The 18,219-nt window shown below is 37.1% G+C and overlaps 1 protein-coding gene across 1 annotated transcript in view; it reads right to left on the bottom strand.

Moving 5' to 3' along the window:
• Positions 1 to 231: 231 nt before the first annotated feature.
• Positions 232 to 18,219, bottom strand: part of LOC121425852 (rho GTPase-activating protein 21-like) — a 41,605-nt gene continuing 23,617 nt past the window's right edge. The window contains 8 exon segments of the mRNA XM_041621932.1: positions 232 to 2,717; positions 3,192 to 3,533; positions 4,025 to 4,238; positions 4,741 to 4,896; positions 5,590 to 5,762; positions 6,839 to 7,001; positions 15,580 to 15,648; positions 16,407 to 16,535. Coding sequence (XP_041477866.1) covers positions 940 to 2,717; positions 3,192 to 3,533; positions 4,025 to 4,238; positions 4,741 to 4,896; positions 5,590 to 5,762; positions 6,839 to 7,001; positions 15,580 to 15,648; positions 16,407 to 16,535 — 3,024 coding nt within the window. The 3' untranslated portion in view covers positions 232 to 939.

Below are 18,219 nucleotides of genomic sequence, written 5' to 3'. Positions count from 1 at the left end.
GGCCTTGAATAGGAAATCAGTTGTCAGGAGTGAACACAACAAATAATAAATTTTGGTTTATTTTTCACTTGCTTCCTTTTGTCAAAAGTAGGGCAGAACAGTCCAACACAGATTCCATCGTGACTGAAAGATAATAAAATTTCTCAACAAAAGTCATGAATTTGAAGTTTTACCAAGCATATAATACTAGTATATGTCTAGTAAAACTGCAAAATCATGATTTTCGTTAAGAAATTCTACATATTAGGTGATTAGGTGACATATTAGGTGACAATTTTACAATTAAATGTAACAGTAAGTGGATGGTAAACCCTGTAGAAAAATTAAAATCATACATATTAATTGTATTCTTTTGATGTTACACTGTTCGGGCCCTGTAACGTGGAAAATACAATAAATTGTAAAATATTGATCATATCTCCTTGTGTAACATTCCTTGATGTGATGAGCTGCATCCATTGAATGACACAGTCCTTACAATCATCAAATTGAAGCTAGAGTTTCAAGTATTTGCAACTTTCATTGTCTAATCCAGCTTCTTTTAAAAAAAAACCCTAGTCATTAAAACCGTACAGAAGTCTGTAAGAAAAAATACTGATATCCTGTACACTAACAGACAGATGAATTTACTGTTTATTGTGTAAAATTATGAAGCTTTAGTCAATAACTTAGACCCGTATAGCTACTTCGTAGCAATCTACATAAAAACATTCTGGACAAAAATGGACAAAACACACTAACATATAAATAGCTATGACTGGAAAATCTCTTGTGGTTAACAAGCAAGAATAACTTACCAAGGGAATATATTTTCATATATATCTATAAAACTTTTCTCTCACATTCTCTCCCTCAGCTAATAAACATATATGTATAAATTATGTCATGGTTACTGTAAAAAATTTCAGTAGCTGAATTTACAAAGACCCTTCGATCAGTCTATAAGTATGATTCAATTTCAAAGTATCTTGGCATCCTGGAGAGTTTGTGAGGTTCGTTGTTGAAATCGGTTGTACCTAGAACAGGAGTGCTTTTCCTGCGGAGCTCCTTTTCTTTCCTCTGTTTGTCTGTTTCTGGAGCATGCAACCTTGCGATGGATGCTTGAACCGTGCTTACGAGATTAGGGCTGCTGTTGGTGCTGCGATGTCGTTCTGACTCTAACCATGATTTGATGTCTTGAGGTTTGGAGGTGGATTTCAAGTTCTCTTTACCAAATGGTTTTAGTCTATCCACCGCACTGATCTTCTTAGATTCCTCATTAGCAAGGTGCTCGCTGACGGCTTTCTGCATGTCTTTACCACCACCGACAGTGTGTCTCCGATGCCTCTTCTCCCTGTTCTTCTCCTTGATGGACGCAGTGTCTTTGGCAGATCCTCTACGAGTCTTTGAGAACTCCTGGGCATTGTTGGTGATGTTGTCGCGGAGGGACGTTGGAGTCGCTTCTCTCTTCTCCATGGTGAGGATGACTTCAATTCGACTGCACTTCTTGGGAGAACGAGAAGGAGACTTGGTCACATTGGATTTGGCAGATTTGCTACTGTCCTTTGACCTTACAGGAGAATTGGTGTTCGAGCTTGATCCTGAGGACGCAGGAGATTCTAACCTACGTCGCAGGACTTCAGACCTATCTACAGAGTTACTCCTATAATGAATTCCTCTGGGTTCATCAGGGTGGTGATGAGTGTCTTTCTCACTGACGAGACTGGTAGGTCGCGAGGAATCGTCCTCACTCTCATGGTGTAAAACTCTCTGCAATCGTTCTTCAAATGTGGCTTTCATAGACTGAACAAAGTCACTTTCATCAATGTGCAAGGATGAAGTAAACGATTCATTTGGCTGTTTCTTGGTTGATTCCTCTTTAGGTGCAGTGTTGGCTACAAATGCGTTGTTATTATTGGAGGATTTAGACTGACCCCTACCTGAAGACTTCTCAAGCGAGTGCTTCCGACTTGAAGATGGACTTTCAACACCTTTACTTGTATAGTCCATGATCTTATTTGAAACAGCTGCTAATTCACTAAGATAGTCCCTAGACTTAAATAACTCTTCAATATTTGTATTATCTTCTTTTTCTAAGTCCTTTAACGCTTCAGCGTGCTGACGCTCTATCCGCTCACGCTCTTTGGAATAGTCTGACTGCACCCAGCTGTCTCGCTTTGTCTCTGTCTTTGTTGCATTAGTCAGGGATTTTAACTCCTGCTCTAGGTTCAACGACTGACTAGTTTCTGACGAGTCCGACAGTTTTCTACCTCGCGTAGAACCAAACTGGAAATTCTGATAGTAGGACCTTTGATAAGATCTATTGCTGGAACCAAAGAGAGAACCTTGAAACATAGCTTCCATCTCCTTTGGGTTTTCATCGTTTCCACTGCTTGACTTGGAATCTGTGGATCCATGCGAGTTCTGCCGTAGAATAACCTTGCTGCTGTTATCGTCCTTCCTAATTCCAGCTGCAAGTAAAGTCCTCTCATCCCCGACATCTATTGTAATTGGTTGTTGACCGACGGCAAGGCGCAATGACTCTTGTGCATGAAGTTTGATGGTATGCAGCTGAGGGGGCTCCGGGCTAGGTCTTCTGTACTTGACTTCACTTGTGTCCATCTTGTCTGGAGAGTAAGGCTTGTTGGGTGACTTCATTTTTCGCTGAGCAGCAGTATTCACAGAGAGAATGAGGTCTTTTGAAGTAAACAGGCTCCTAACGCCAAGATGGACATCTTCTGTAAAGAGGTAATGAGAATGGCATATACTAGTGAGCTACACTGTAAATATCACATCTGAAGAACACATATAACAGAAAATCATTTCCCACAAGAAGTTGCTGGGCAGTATAACAGACAAACCGAAAACACATATTTTGGTTTCAAAAGTCAAACTTTAGAATAATAACTTGAGGATTACCCTTCCTCTAGGCAGGAGCAGATATGCCAGATTGAACAAGATGGCCCACCATTCTGCAATTAAATGATGGCATGCAAAATTTTATTGTACATCTATCTAACCTGGGCTGATCCATCATTACCTCTACCTACTGTGACATTATGAAGAAGTGAATTTCTTAAAAAAAAATTAGAACATTTATTTCTCTTCTGACTATTGTTATATGAGTTTGTTTTGAAGCTTTAGGGTATGCTTTTCCAAACTATAGAAGTGGGCAAGATGACAACTATCTTCAGAGTTCAGTGGTGTCTTACCCATTGAAGATGTTTTCAGTGGACCGGTCTTATCCATCTCATTCTCTTCCTCCCTGTGACCCCCTCCATCCTCTTCATCCTCTCCCCTCCGTCTCGATCCCTTCTTCTTCTCCCAGCTGTTCAGCCTCATGGCGTCGCTGGGGACATCCTGCTGGCTCTCCACGTCATCGCTGAAGAACCAATCACAGTGGAGGATCAAGCTCTCCACTATCTTGCACTGGTCGGACATGTCGGTCACCATGGTTACCATGCTATCGTCTCCGGAGCGGACCAGGGTGGGGCCGAAGACGATGGCGAGGTTGCGGACTTCCATGCGATTCACGTCCGCATTGGCAGCAACACCTATGACAGACAGGGAAGAATTGCCTATTATTACACGTACATTTGAATAGGTCAAACTGAAGTATAATTTCAATTCATAAAAAATGTTCCTCCGACTGTCTAGGAATCTCATTCAACATTAGAGTCATACTCATATAGACACTTTTGAAAAGGTGAGGAAAATGCCATACAAATAAAAAGTAGTCTTTTAAGTTATATTAGTAAACCCTGTAAGATTTTATTGCCAAATTTTATTTTTATGCTAACTTTGTCAATTAAGAGGTGTTGGATCAACACCCTGAAACATTTTTATATGTCCATGACTTCATCTGCCATTTTGAATTTTTGTTTAAAACAGCAACTATAAAACATTGCATTCTAACCCATATCTCAGTCTCAGATTTGAGCATTTGGAAGGCTTGAATTTAGAGAAAAGGGTTTGATGACAATGTCTGACATTGTAAAACAACTTCAGTTGAATAGTGGATCATTTTGATATACCTCCAACTTACTTTTGAGGTGGTTAGCAAGGTATTTGAAGCTTTCGTAATGATGATCTGGAAGGTTATGGATCTGTCTGCGTAGAGCCCACATCCTCTCTGATGGCTCCTCTAGACGATTGGCTGCGATGAATTCCTTGTATTGGTTGTTGGGCACCAGGGGGTTGGGGAGCTTACGGAAGAACAGCTTCAGCAAGCTGCTGATTACGTTCACATCTTGCCACCGCTGTGATTGAGCAGAAAAATATTAGAAACAGATGTTAGAAGCTTAAACTTTTATTAATAAGTGGAGATGCTTCAAACAGAGAATTGCAATGCAAATTCATCATTATTATTCATTATCCATCATCTATAAAGAGAAAATGATTCAAATATAATGAATGAGGATTTTACAATGTACATTTAAGAAGAATGATTGGGAAATGTTTATCATATGAATTCAGGCATGTGGGCCTAATAAGATTCAATATTCCTTTTTTGTGTGTAAAATACATTTCATAAATTATGCATCTTCTATGTCCAAGAGGGCAAAGGTTAAAAGCAGTTGACATGATGAATTGTTTGATGAATTATATGTACACTTCAATAAAAGCAACAGGGATTAACATAATATATTGGCAATGTAATCGCCTGCCCATGCAAAAACCCGTCACTTCAAAGAAACTAGGCCCATGCTATTTATTTATCAAAGCAACCCATACTAATAAGAAAAGCTGAATCAATGGTACCTCGTCAGTAAGATCGATTTCATCCACTCCTTTCTTGAGCTCTTCTTTGAGATACGAGATACCGCCGCTGTTGCCTGGAACTCTGTAGATACCGACAATGTCCATACCCTTAGCCTCGACGATGGAACAACAGATCTCGATAACCATCGGTACAAGCTGAGGAAAAACACCAATACCAATGTATACAGTGCACATGATAATACATTTTCATGACAATAACCATGCTTCTTTTATCTACATGTTGCATATACATATGTGGATTTGCAATAAGGTCCTCCTACTCCCCCCATACTTCTCACCGGGTTTGTTGAGGTTATATGATAAATAATGAACTCTTGATAGAAGTTTGATAAGTTAGCCTATTTAAGACCTCAATATTTTCAGTTTTAATGTTTTTTTAATAGAATCTTAATATTGAGTCACAGTATGTATTCCAGTTTCAAACATGTTAAAGATAAATGAAAGTAGTTGCAGTAAACACCGATTTCATGAGAAAGTGTGTAAAACCAGGCTTAATTGTCACTATATCATCGAGGATCTAGATCTGGTACAGTTGAACTGAACTTTGTGAAATCTACGCTGAATAACGTTCACACTGAAGATCACCAACACAGATAAGCGCACGTGGGACAGTGGATTATTATTGCTTTGAATGTCAGCCCGGCACTTGACCCACTTATTTGCTAATTTCTCAGCAATTACACAATTTCTTCCAGAATCTTTTGGCACATATTTTTTATTCATACAAACAGACACTTTGGGGTCATTTCATTGGATTCTGTACGAACTCATTTTGAAATCGTTACCACAACTGGCATTTATCTTTAATCAATGAAAGGTCATTGTTACCTCATTGGACTGTGAGGGAGTGCATTCCTCCAGAGGAACTCCGAAGGTAGCATTGCCGATCATGGGATCATCCAAGGGGTACGGATAGCCACCTGTCCGACCACGCCCACGGATGTGCCTTTTCATCCGGTCTGCAAAGCTCTGGCTGGCTTTGGCCTTGGCGAGCATTTCCTCTGTACAAAATGAAACAATATCAAAGTATTCATACAAACATACAAAAAGCTGAAATATGATCTGCTTTCAATAGCTCTCTATACATTATATATCCAAAACTTTGTTTAACTAGATTACAAAATGATATAGGATATCAGGTTAATGTAATGCTGAAGCAAACACTCCAATTTGAAAATTGAATGCTTTAATATCTGAATAATTCAACGAATAACTTTACCAAGTGCATATCCCCTACAGAGTGAAACAAATAGAGCAATTTAGGGGTAATCTGCCTGCTCCTTCCCTGAAAAAAAAACAAAAAACTTCTGATCTTCTCTATTTTGCTCACCTTAGCGTAATATTGAAAGAGTGATAGTGAGCTTCAATAGACTTTGTAAAATTAAATCCTTCTTTTTCTCAAATTGAACAATTTATAGACTTGAATATTCTTCTTTTTGGTTAAGTAGGTTAGAATCATCCATTTGGTACTGAGCTGCAGGTCATTAGCTTTAAAGAGAAATGCCAGTAGTTGCAGTAAACACTGATTTCATGAGAAAGTCTGTAAAACCAGGCTTAATTGTCAGAATATCATCGAGGATCTAGATCTGGTACAGTTACATAAACTGAACTTTGTGAAATCTTGAAATCTACGCTGAAAAACGTTCACACTGAAGATCACCAACACAGATAGGCACGCGTGGGACAGTGTATTATTATTGCTGGAATAAAGACCCGGCGGAAGTGACCGAATCCGCGCTTATTGTGCTTATTTCTCAGCAATTACACAATTTCTTCCAGAATCCTTTGGCACATATTTTTTTTTCATGCAAACAGACACTTCGGTGGTCATTATATTGGATTGTGTAAAAAGTCATTTTGAGATCGTTACCAAAACTGGAATTTATCTTTAAAGGATCTGCTCTTTCAGAATGGATAACCAAAATTTCATAACTGAAGACCTTTTTTGTGGGGTTGGTAGTGGTAAGACATCCACTTACATGTAAATGAGTATACAGCAATTTAAATAGCTTACAACCTCATCTTTCAGAAGGGAGACTTTTTGTGGGTTCTGTGGTGGTTGGTCACATGTACTAACCTTTAGCTGTTGGTCTTGGCTTGGGCTGTGTGCCTGGTGAGGTTACAGACTTGAAGAATTTCTTCCTGTAAGAACTCGGTGAAGGCACCTTGCCTTGGTGAGTAGGTTGCGTCTCACCCTTGTTAGGTTTGTCTAATAGCTGCAGTAAGTTGTTCTCTTTCTCCTGTTCATGAAAAACGAAAGAAAAAGGAGCTCAAGAGATTAGACATGATCATGGTATTTTGAGAGAGAATCTCAGGAACTTACAACTTTTATATTGTTTCCTCTTGACACCCCAGGGGACAGTTTCATAAAACTTGTTATGATTACAAATTTGCAATAAAAGTTTAAAGCTACTTAAATTATTAAATGACTGGCTGACAGTAAACTTGTTATAGAAATTATGCATTTGTTATGAAACAAGGCTCAGATTGAAAACAAATTTAAATCATTGAAGTAATTCACCGTGACTATGGTATCTGTAAGGAAAATTTCAAGATTTTGTTATGCCCTGTTGTTTACAAAGAAAGTTATGTGCAGGAAAATGGGGACAATGTGTGGTAATTTTTCATGTTTCTAACACACACTGATTAACCACACAATTTAACATTCTATGAGTCAATAATACACATTGCTTCACTGCTGTAATTTTTTTCACTTCATTTTTTCATTCAAATCATCTCCAAAGGTGCAAGTACTGAAGGTGTAGAAAATGGAAAAAAGCATCAACAGATTAATACTTTAGACTTCAGAGACAACCATAATGCAATTTTTTTTAAATACAAACAACCAGATATACTTTGTCCATTCTTTTTATAGACTTTTCCTGTCACAGCAACAACAGTAGCAAAGACTCAAGAAACAAGGACCCTATACACAAAGTTTATACTCCTTCGTTCTTCTCATTTTGTCCCGATGGGAGAATCCCCATGATGATAGAAGATCTTTGCTTCTGAAGAGTCAGAGTGATGAACAAGCAGTTCAACTTGAAGTAACCGACTTCCTACGTAATAAAATCTCAAGGAACAGGGATTGAATAAACACTGTGTGAACTACCGCTTCCTTGTTCTGTTTTTCAACGTAATTTTGAGAAGTATATAAACTATGATGACGATGTTCCTTTGTAATGAATATTAACAATCAATCAAGCTATGTGGATTTAAATCAACCACTATCTCCAGTAGCTGAAGATTCAAGACCACAAGGACCAATCAATGAAGCAACAGAGTGCTCTCCTTAATTGTTATAGATCTCCAAATAAAACATTAATAGAGAGAAGACTCAAGCAACAGCGTGCACTCCAGGATCTTCTTCTAAACCCCCAAAGGATGCTGCTCAGTCGTGTACCCTGAAGGAGATGTTATGATGTAATGAGCACAAGTGAACAACAAGGCAAGGGGATGTATTATGTACTTAGCCTGGCCTACGGCCATGTCATGGATTGAATTGTTGACATAGTAATGGGATCAGGTCACACCGACTGGCCCCATCAGAGTCATTAGTAGCATGGTATGTGACATTCAGTGTGACATTCAACTCATAATGGGCTTACACCTACATGTACATGACACAAGGGACATATTATGTAAATGTCATGGCACTCGAGTTGCCATATCAAGGTTATAGCAAATAAAGCTAGAGGCCTACATGTTCTCACCTGTGAAACTCAGTCAAACTCAAATCTTAAAATGTAGGCCCACCAAAGTTTAATGTTGGTATAAATGTCCTATTGTCTATTAATTACATTCTACTACATGTAATACACATTTTAAGATACACCCCAGCCCTGATACACCCAAAAGCAAAAACAAGCATCTGTGACCTGAGGAGCATTTCATGAAAGGACTTGTCAGACGTTCCATCTGACAAGTCCTGTTTTATCCGACAGTTACCATAGGAACAGTGCTTCTCAGCCAATCAAAATCAAGGGAAGTTGTCAGATCTAACAACTTGTCGGACAAAAATGTTGATGAAATTCTCCCCAGGATACATGTAAATAAGGTTTCTCTCAAATTCAAAAAGAGGGGAGAAATAACTTCACTGAGCAGCCTGAATGAGAAAATTACTTTGTCAGCATAAAAAAAATCATGATTGGATGTGAAAATGGATTGTTGGCATTTTTATCTTTGCTCCATTTCACCATAGACCCTACTACCATAATGATTTCACAAAGCAATTGCTTGATACTCTGTGTGATACACAACAGCCAAATGATTCATACTTACTGACACAATTATTAACAAAATATACTTACATGTACATGCACAATTAAGATTAAAATAGACTTTTGTGCTTCTATTCCACGTACATGTAACATCCAAAATCTTTAAGGTCAACAGATATCGAACAGTCATTTCAAATTCAGAAGTGTTTACAATCACCGGGTACACTGCAGCAGTACTACACTGGACGATGTGGGTATGACTATTAAAAACAAACGTGTATGATGTTCCGACGAGTCTAAAGTGTAAGTGGTCACCCACGTACGTCACTATATATGACGTTCCACATAGAAATTCATTACTTCCTTCCCTCCTACACTGTACTATATCGTACCAACCAACAACCAAGAAACTTTTAGAGAGGGGGAAAACCTTGAAATGATTCTTGCAACATACAAGTCATTTTAATACACAAACATGGAAAGGGCTGTTAACATTTATTTAAGTTTCAGTGAAAACAGGTCACCAACATTAAACAGAGTTTACCAAGCACAAATGTTTCAAGTGCCAGATACACAGCTTGAAATTATCGGAACATACTATATGGGGGCTTTTATAGTAGGAAACTATATTTTTTGCCAGTCATCTGTGTACATTTCATATAATTCATAAGGTGTTTTTTTTGGGGGGGGCACTTTCTTTGACAAAAGATGCATACATGTAAAACAAACTCATGGCATTAATATTGATGCTGACTCCTCTCTCAATATTAAAGAAAAATCATGACAAGTGAATGAATATGCACAACATTTGGCAATGTTTTGATAACTGATACATGTCATGCACATTTGGTAACAAAACGGAGACCATGTTTTTCATTGAGTCTGAAAAAAAAAATGTTGCTTGCATGTAACTTTGTCAGATCATATCTTAACACATTGTTAATGATTTTTCATGTGTGGCAGGAACACAATTCAATTTTTTATCAACAAAACCTTCAACAATGTACTTTAACATTCAAATCTGAAAAAAAAGACTTCAATAAAACACCAAGGAGTAAATTCCACATGTATATTCCATATTTAAAGAACTCTTCAATGTATAGAAGCCACTGAAATTTACACATCATTGCCAAAGCTAATTGTAATTGAAACTATCAGTTTCAATATGGGAGGAAGTGCAATTAATTCAACAAGCTTTACTCATATCACGCACATCACAAAGAAAAGATTACGACTGTCTCCATATCAGAAAAAAAATGAGAAATAACACTTAAAAGGAAGTTTCTATAATGAGGTCAAATAGAGATAGAGATTCTATAGGGTTATCTGTATTAAGTGCTCAAACTACCTACTGTAAAAGTGTATCTACATAATTAACATACATTATTCCTTTGATAAAATGAATATCACTGATATCTCCCTGATGGGCTGGGAACGCCGAAGAAAGTTTTCTGATAAAACAAATACTCATGAAAGTCTACTGATATTAGAGTAGAATTTCGTGAATATTTGTTAATGCAGTGCTCATATACAGTACTTCTAAAAATGCATTTTATCTGACAATTTCTTTTTTGACATTATCAACACAAAATACTTGTAAGGTTGGGATTTTGTCTTGGTGTACTAGGAGAATTGCTAAGCTTTTGATTTATTGTAGGTACATGCATTTCCATTGGTACATGTATGTCTACATTTAATCATTAATTTTTACAAAATTCATGTTTCATAACAGGATGTCCTTACTTGATAAAATCAATATTTTTGTCTTCCTCTTCCTCTTTGACTGTGAAACAGATTTTATTTCAATAATCAACAAATATTAACCAACGGAGTTGACCACAATTAATAGCCTACATGTAATACCATTTCGAGCAGAGCATTAAAAACCACACCAAAGTAGAATACATGAATGATAAGAAAAAAAGTGCTATACTGTTCCCACTTTTTGCTGTAAAAAGTGAAGCAAAATGATCAGTTGATCACTGGAGTTTATAAATTGGCAACAAGTTGGAAAGATAACATTGCTATTTTTACCAAGCAAATTGCCAAGTTCGCAGTACTTCTGAAGATGATAAATCCATCTCTGTTTACATTCGATACATTTACTTGAATTTTAAAAAGCAACGTGCCAACATTTATTGAAAGAAAAGCAAGCATATTGTGAAATGAAAAAATAAAAGCCAATCATTCTACACCGTAAGGCTTCAAAAGAACATTGTCATAAATTGTCATAAATAAATCATCATACAAACAAATGAAGGTTACTCCCCCCAAAATGGGCAACAAAAATCAGATTGATCCGGCTATATAGGGCCGACAATACAGAAAGAAAATTTTTAAAGGAACATGTACTTGTTTTGGAAAAATTGAAGTATAAAGAAGGAAGTAAACAGTAATATCATATTAAATGGCTGTATGCCAAACAACTGTACACATCACTCAGTCCATGGAAGAAATGATGAATGTACATGTACATGTATACCAGAACCTGAAAATTGTTTAAAACCCCATACTTTCCTAAACCAATCTACATGTCTGCTACAACAATATGTAGTCCAAGGTTGAACTGTTAACTGTTATATGCTTTTCACACTGCATTTCCTTATTAAACCTCATACTATCCTTCCTTAACCCCATACTTTCCTTCCTTAACCCCATACTTTCTTATTTGTTAGTTTCACACTGTCTTTCTTAACCCCTTACTATTTGCTTACCCGGAGTTAATGCCTAACCCCGGACTATCCCACAGCTCATGAGTATTGATGATTTTGCCACCAAAGCATGATTAACGTGCAATTTTGACTTCTGTGATAAATGCTTAGCCCCACTTTTCCTTAGCCCGGTTTTGTTTCACACTGCATCTCTAATAGCACTACAATTGTGGCGCTAGCACCGTGATAAGCCGGCTAAACCTGCTTTTTGAGGACCAGATAGTACCATACTATTTACCATGCCAGCCCACTTTTCTAAAATTTAAGTAAAACATAGTGTAAATTTCTGTAAAAATGAATTGGGCTAAGCTTAACCATGGGAATTGGTGGGGATAAGGATCTAAAGGAAAATATGTGCAGTATAAAAAGCATATTAGTGGCCCAAAGCTTCATACCTTTTTATGTTCAGGGTTTAACTGTGATGATAAACCAGGCCATAAAGGAACAATCAACCAGACATACTTTTTTTTTAACCACAGGATGTATGGAACAGTACCTTTAACATGAACCTTTTTTAATGTTGTACAAACAATTAAACACACCGCCCAGCACTGAGAATATTCCCATGGCAGCATTGTTGTCGCTAATAACGAGTCTATGAAGAAAAACTAGAGTGAATCAGTGGAACTTTCCAAGAAACTGACCATGGTGAGGTTCCGAACTTTAGCAAAACATGTCTCGAGAAGTGCTACATTATTTGTACAGGAAAGACAATAACTACACCCCAGGAAGGGCAATACCACAACCACCTGAAGCGATGAGGACAAGATGTAGTAATCAACCGGTGGGCGTTTCTATGTTCAACACAGCAGTACTAGGAAGCACAAAATCATGGCAGATCTGACCTCGTTAGCCAAATGTAAGGAAACAACCGTTTTTCTGCCAAGTGACCAAACCCTCTGACATAGTCACCTGTTTGATGATTTGTAACCAATATCCATTTGCTATGAAACCACCATATGGGGAAATGAGGGACTGAGAAATACCATACTACATCATGTATCAACAGTCATCTAGTTACATTCAGCACGTTCAGGTAATACTGAAGAGAATATTGGTATTGGGAAGCTATCAGGTTTTTGCAAACTGTCCAACTACCCATGGCTTCCACGAGCTATGAACCACAGCACTGGGAAATAGGTTTTCAGATCACAGTATGACAAATTGTATGGTAAACATTTCCAAGTGAAATTTGAAAAGGAACAGAATATTGTGATTGGGAGTTTATTGTATATTGTCGCAATTTCATGAACTGTTTCAAGGGGATTTCAGCAAAAAGAAACAAGCTTTGTGGTAAATTCATTCACAGGGTAGATAAATTATGTGGTTGAATTTATTTTCTATGCCCTAATAGTACAATCTCTATGGAATTGAGTGAGACCATTAAAGGATCTGAAAGTTTGTCAGATCACTATAGACATCTGGGTTCTGTCTTACACAGAGTTGCGATTGATCCAATCAACCACAACTACGGAAAGCCAGCAATGTCAACATCTAAAAATGCATATTTGTTCAAAACATTTTCTAATACAGATAAATATTCATGCATCCATCATTATGACAATGCAGTGTGCTCCTCTTTATTTCCTAAGGGACATTTTGCAAACTTTCTTTCTGAAAAATTATGAAAACGATGATTTTCACATAGATCTGGTTGATCGGATCAATCACAACTCTTTGCAACATAGGACCCTGATGTGCTCATAAATATACACAAAGATCTACAGGTAATAAGTGTCCCAACCAGGGCCCCATCTTACAAAGAGTTCTGATTGATCCAATCAATCGTAACTCTATGGAAATCCATCAGTGTCGTAATTTTTTCTACATGAACCTTGCAAAATGTCCTTTGTAAACAAAGGCTAACACACAAAATTGTCAAGAAAACAATGATATATGTCAAAACATCATATCCAGAAAGTATTTTGAACAAACATGCATATTTCAGATGTTGATGTTGCTGGCTTTCCATAGTTACGATAGATTGGATCAATCGCAGCTCTTTGTAAGATGGGCCCCAGGTCAAAATAACAGATTATTATGAGCCCCTTCCCTGATTAGGAGCCCGTTGCAGAAAGAGTTGCAATCAAACGCAACTCTAAAAATTTTGGCGCAACTTGATTTTCAACCAATCAACAGCACGCATTTTGGACTTGTGATTGATTTTTTGGCTTGCGTTTTAATAAGTGCAACTCTTTCTGCAACGGGCCCCTGAACCTCAAATCAATCTTCCCTTCCCTTCCCTTCACTCTTCGCTCATTAAGCATTGACCCATTTCTATGCCCCCTTCCTCTCTTGATTCCCTTCTGCTTCAGTCACACCGATGAAACAGACTACAGAGTGACTATTGGTATGTCATTGGAAATAACTGAATAGATTTGGTCAGACTGGAGTTGGGATCGCTAGTGTGACTGGGGCCTTCCTCTCTTCTTGGCATGTAATATTCATTGTGGTTTCCCTTGAATTTCTCTATCACTTCCATCTTCCTGTCTGTCCTTTCTTACTCTCTCTTCCTCTCTCTCTCTTACACCTAAAACTCTATGGCCGGTATTCTGAACTCTGGTCTAAAGTTGTGGTTTAACTATGGAAAGCCAACTGTGACATAAATCTCCAACAGAACAGGTTTGGTTTATCAGGTCATCTGTATGATGCAGACCATTTCTAACTGTCTGCTAACAATAAGTAAATTAGTTTTCATCACAATAATTTTTTTTTATTTCCCTCATGACCAAGGATTTATTGATGAAACACAATAAAATTTAGCAACACAAAATATACAAATCAAGGCAGTATCCTCTATGGATCATAATGGCATATACAATATTATATCAGATTCTTCAAAACATACCATGTTAACAAAGGTTATACATTCGGCTTCCCATAATTTTAGCACAGAGTTAGACCATGCCATATTAAACCAGACTTCAATTCGTCTCCTTCTCAATATACCCTGTCCCTTGTGTCCCTCTTCACTATGGTTTATTCAATTGATCTACAACCAGTTGGTCTACTTAAATCAGTGGACATGGTATACATAAACCCCTCCCTCTCTTGTCATACTCTTACATACATCATGTATCTCCTCTCTTTTACTGCAAATATGTTAAAGCTAAATGAAAGTAGTTGCAGTAAAACACTGATTTCGTGAGAAAGTCTGTAAAACCAAGGTTAAGTATTACTATATCGTAGGATCTAGATCTGGTAAATTTACTTAAACTGAACTTTGTGAAATTATAAATTCTAAGCTGAAAAGCGAACACACTGAAGATCGCCAACAGATAGGCATACGTGGGACAGTGTATATTATTATTGCTGGTATAAAGACCCGACGGAAGTGATCGAATCCACGCTTATTTTGCTGATTTCTCAGCAATTACAGAATTTCTTCCAGAATTCTTTGGCACACATTTTTTATTTATACAAACAGACACTTGGGTGGTCATTATATTGGATTCTGTAAAAAGTCATTTTGAGATCCTTACCACAACTAGCATTTATCTTTAAAGTAATCTACTTTTCTTGAATGTTAGAAACGATATCAACAAAAAATATGAGAACATATAAAAACTCAAATATGCTCCAAATCACCATCAACATAATACAAATTATACAGAAGGTTTTTACACCTGACTGTGTAACAGGCAAAAAATATATGTTTGCTTTATTTACGGGGCCTACTTTCACAAAAAACTGCCCAAATCAGCGACATTGGATATGCTTCAACACTGCAGTGAAAGGGGATTTTCAAGAGCTCTTTTTTGTTGTTTTTAAGGGCTCTTTTTTAGCATTTTGGGGGAGAAATTGCCCCGAGCCCCCATGTAATTTTTTCCCCTGCTGTATGAGCCAACATTATATTCTATTAGGGACAGAATGATGAGATTACTTACCCCTTCCTGAGGATCATTGTTTTCCTGAATCACTTTAATCCAAGCAAGCATCGTCTCTGTGTCACTAACCTGTGTACAAAGGAAAAGGATATGAATTACATCATGAAAATTTAGATTTTATTCTGCATGGCTTTCTGTTCAAGTTATATTTAGCAAGTCTACTTTTGTTCAATCATTTCATAAGCATCTTTGAAAATATATTTGATTATTGAATAAATTTTGGACTGCAACAGATGTGTTAATACTTCATATTTTCACATCACAATCAGCCATTGTTACCATTTGTTTAGTTGCATTCTATCTCATTTTCATTTCAGCACTGACCATTAACACAAGATCGTAAACTCGCAAAAAAGATGGGTTTACAATCTCCATTTCTCCAAAAATATAGTTTTGATGGAGCCACAAATGCAACAAAAATTCCTAAGTCATAATATACATGTACATGTTTCCGGTTTAATCAAGGGTGCAAAATAACAAGGTAATAATCATTTCGAAAAAGTTCTTGCCCCAACTGGACATCTCCTCCCAGGTCGATATAGCACGCAACTTGAAAACAGAAGCAAGTAAAAGTGTGATTATGATCAGTGATAATGATTACAATCACACTTATTCTGCCTTTGCACAGGTAGCATAAACGCACCCTATAGCAATTAAATTTGATATTGAAGTTGGGCAACGGTCTGACTAAACTTTGATGACCAATAGTTCGTGATAAGAAGTCATGTGAATATTCAAGCATCAGACTCTACCCCAACTTATAAAAAAATTAGAATAATAACAATTAATACTTATCATTTTGAATTCAAAGACATAATCTTACTAACCTGGAGCAAGTAGGTGGTTCCGGAAACGCTTGTAAGACGGATGACATTCTTCTTCTTCTTGGTGTAATCATAGGCGATGTCAACATTGGATCCATTCAAACTGATGGGCTGATCAAGGAGGCCAAGGTGCTATACAAAGAACAAAGGTCAAACGTTAGAGGTCAAAGTTCAAAGTTATAGTATCTATAAAAGAGAAGTTACACTACACCATGGGTTTCTTTCACAAAAAGTTCCTCCTCTTTATCTTCAAAGTCCTTGATTCCTTACATAATTCATTGCCGCTGATGTGTTAAAACCGTGTATCTCAAAAAGTTAGAGAACAGCACCAAATAAGCTCCAATGTAGAGTTATGACACAAGAGGCAACTTTCTTTTGCGTTGAAAGACTTTTCTACACAAGTAAGTGACTGTTTTCAGACAATATGAGGTTGGCAGCATTGCCATAATTCTGATACAACAGATTTAAAAATGCATCAAGAGTACATGTATGGACAAAAGGATTATGCTATTAACTGATGACGTATGGAACTGTCAGCTGTCTTCACCTAAAAAATACTCTGTCCTCAGAACCTTGTTCAAGACAGAATCACTACTTCTGCCCGGTGATATTCAGGGTCTTCATGCATTCATATCTGAATGGCACGCATCTCTTAAACCATCATTAATCAATTAATGTTCATCTCGAAAACCATAATGAAGTTGCTGTCCATCTTGGAAACCAAATTAAAAACTACCGTTTCTCCAGAATTCATGGACAGCCTTCTTTGTCCGATCCCCATTAGCTGCATAGGCACTCGCACTGCATACCTATGACAGACCAATTAAAACTAGATCATGAGCACATCCACCCACAACGCAACGGTAGATCAATTGAGATCATGAGCAAATACATCGCAAGAAACATAAAACGTGACGATCTAATGTGAAGCAGCAGGAAATGGTTATAAAAGAAAAGGTTCTGCACAAGTTATTGGGTTCTATGATATAAAAATATGGTTTCATATCCTATCTCATCCGCACTGTTTTCCTGTCATCATTTCCTCTTTCCTTTCCACATGCTGTGAACTCTTGTTTCATGATGATTGCTTCTTCTTTTAAAAGAGAAGTTTGGTTCTTAAAGAGCTTTACAAGGATTTTAAGTCGGACAAAAAAAACCCCACATAATTAGGGCTGGTTAGTTTGTATTTTTCATTGATTTTGCTTTTGGTCTTTTTTAAAATACATATCTGTACGGTGTGACCTATGAAATCTTTTTTTTTCATTGTGCATGTAGTGGAGACTCCTCGTATAAGACATAGAGTCGTAGGCATGCATGACACAAGTTAACTGAAGATTGAGGGTTGTCCAGACCTCACTATTCAGCTTTTTTTTCTTTATTTTTGAAAAAAAAATTATATAAATATACATGTATCAATAGGCCCATAAATCTGAAATCAAAATTAGCATCTGTTCGCCATATTTTCTTCAAAATGGAATGAAAATATAAAAGTAGGTGAGATTCACAACTATCACAAGGGTTGACTGGATTTAATACAGTGATTAATGTTTTTTCTCTCAGCCTAATATCATGAAAAGAATTTGAAAATTAAAAAGAATTTCGGTCTTTTTCTTGTATGGACTTGTACACACTGTAGCATTGCAATATGAAGGTAAATTAAGCATGTATTTCATTGTCTCTATTACTTTCCCACCCTTCCCTCCCTTCCACGCTCCTATCCTCTCCACTCCACTCCACCCCCCCCCCCCCCACTTCCCCCAACACTTTCTTTATTAAAGGGGAAGTTCACCCTGACAAAAAGTTTATTGTAAAAATA

This window comes from Lytechinus variegatus, chromosome 13 (genome assembly GCF_018143015.1).
Source record: "Lytechinus variegatus isolate NC3 chromosome 13, Lvar_3.0, whole genome shotgun sequence".
In the NCBI taxonomy this organism is placed as follows: Eukaryota; Metazoa; Echinodermata; class Echinoidea; order Temnopleuroida; family Toxopneustidae; genus Lytechinus; species Lytechinus variegatus.
This window is presented reverse-complemented; position numbering and strand designations above follow the sequence as displayed.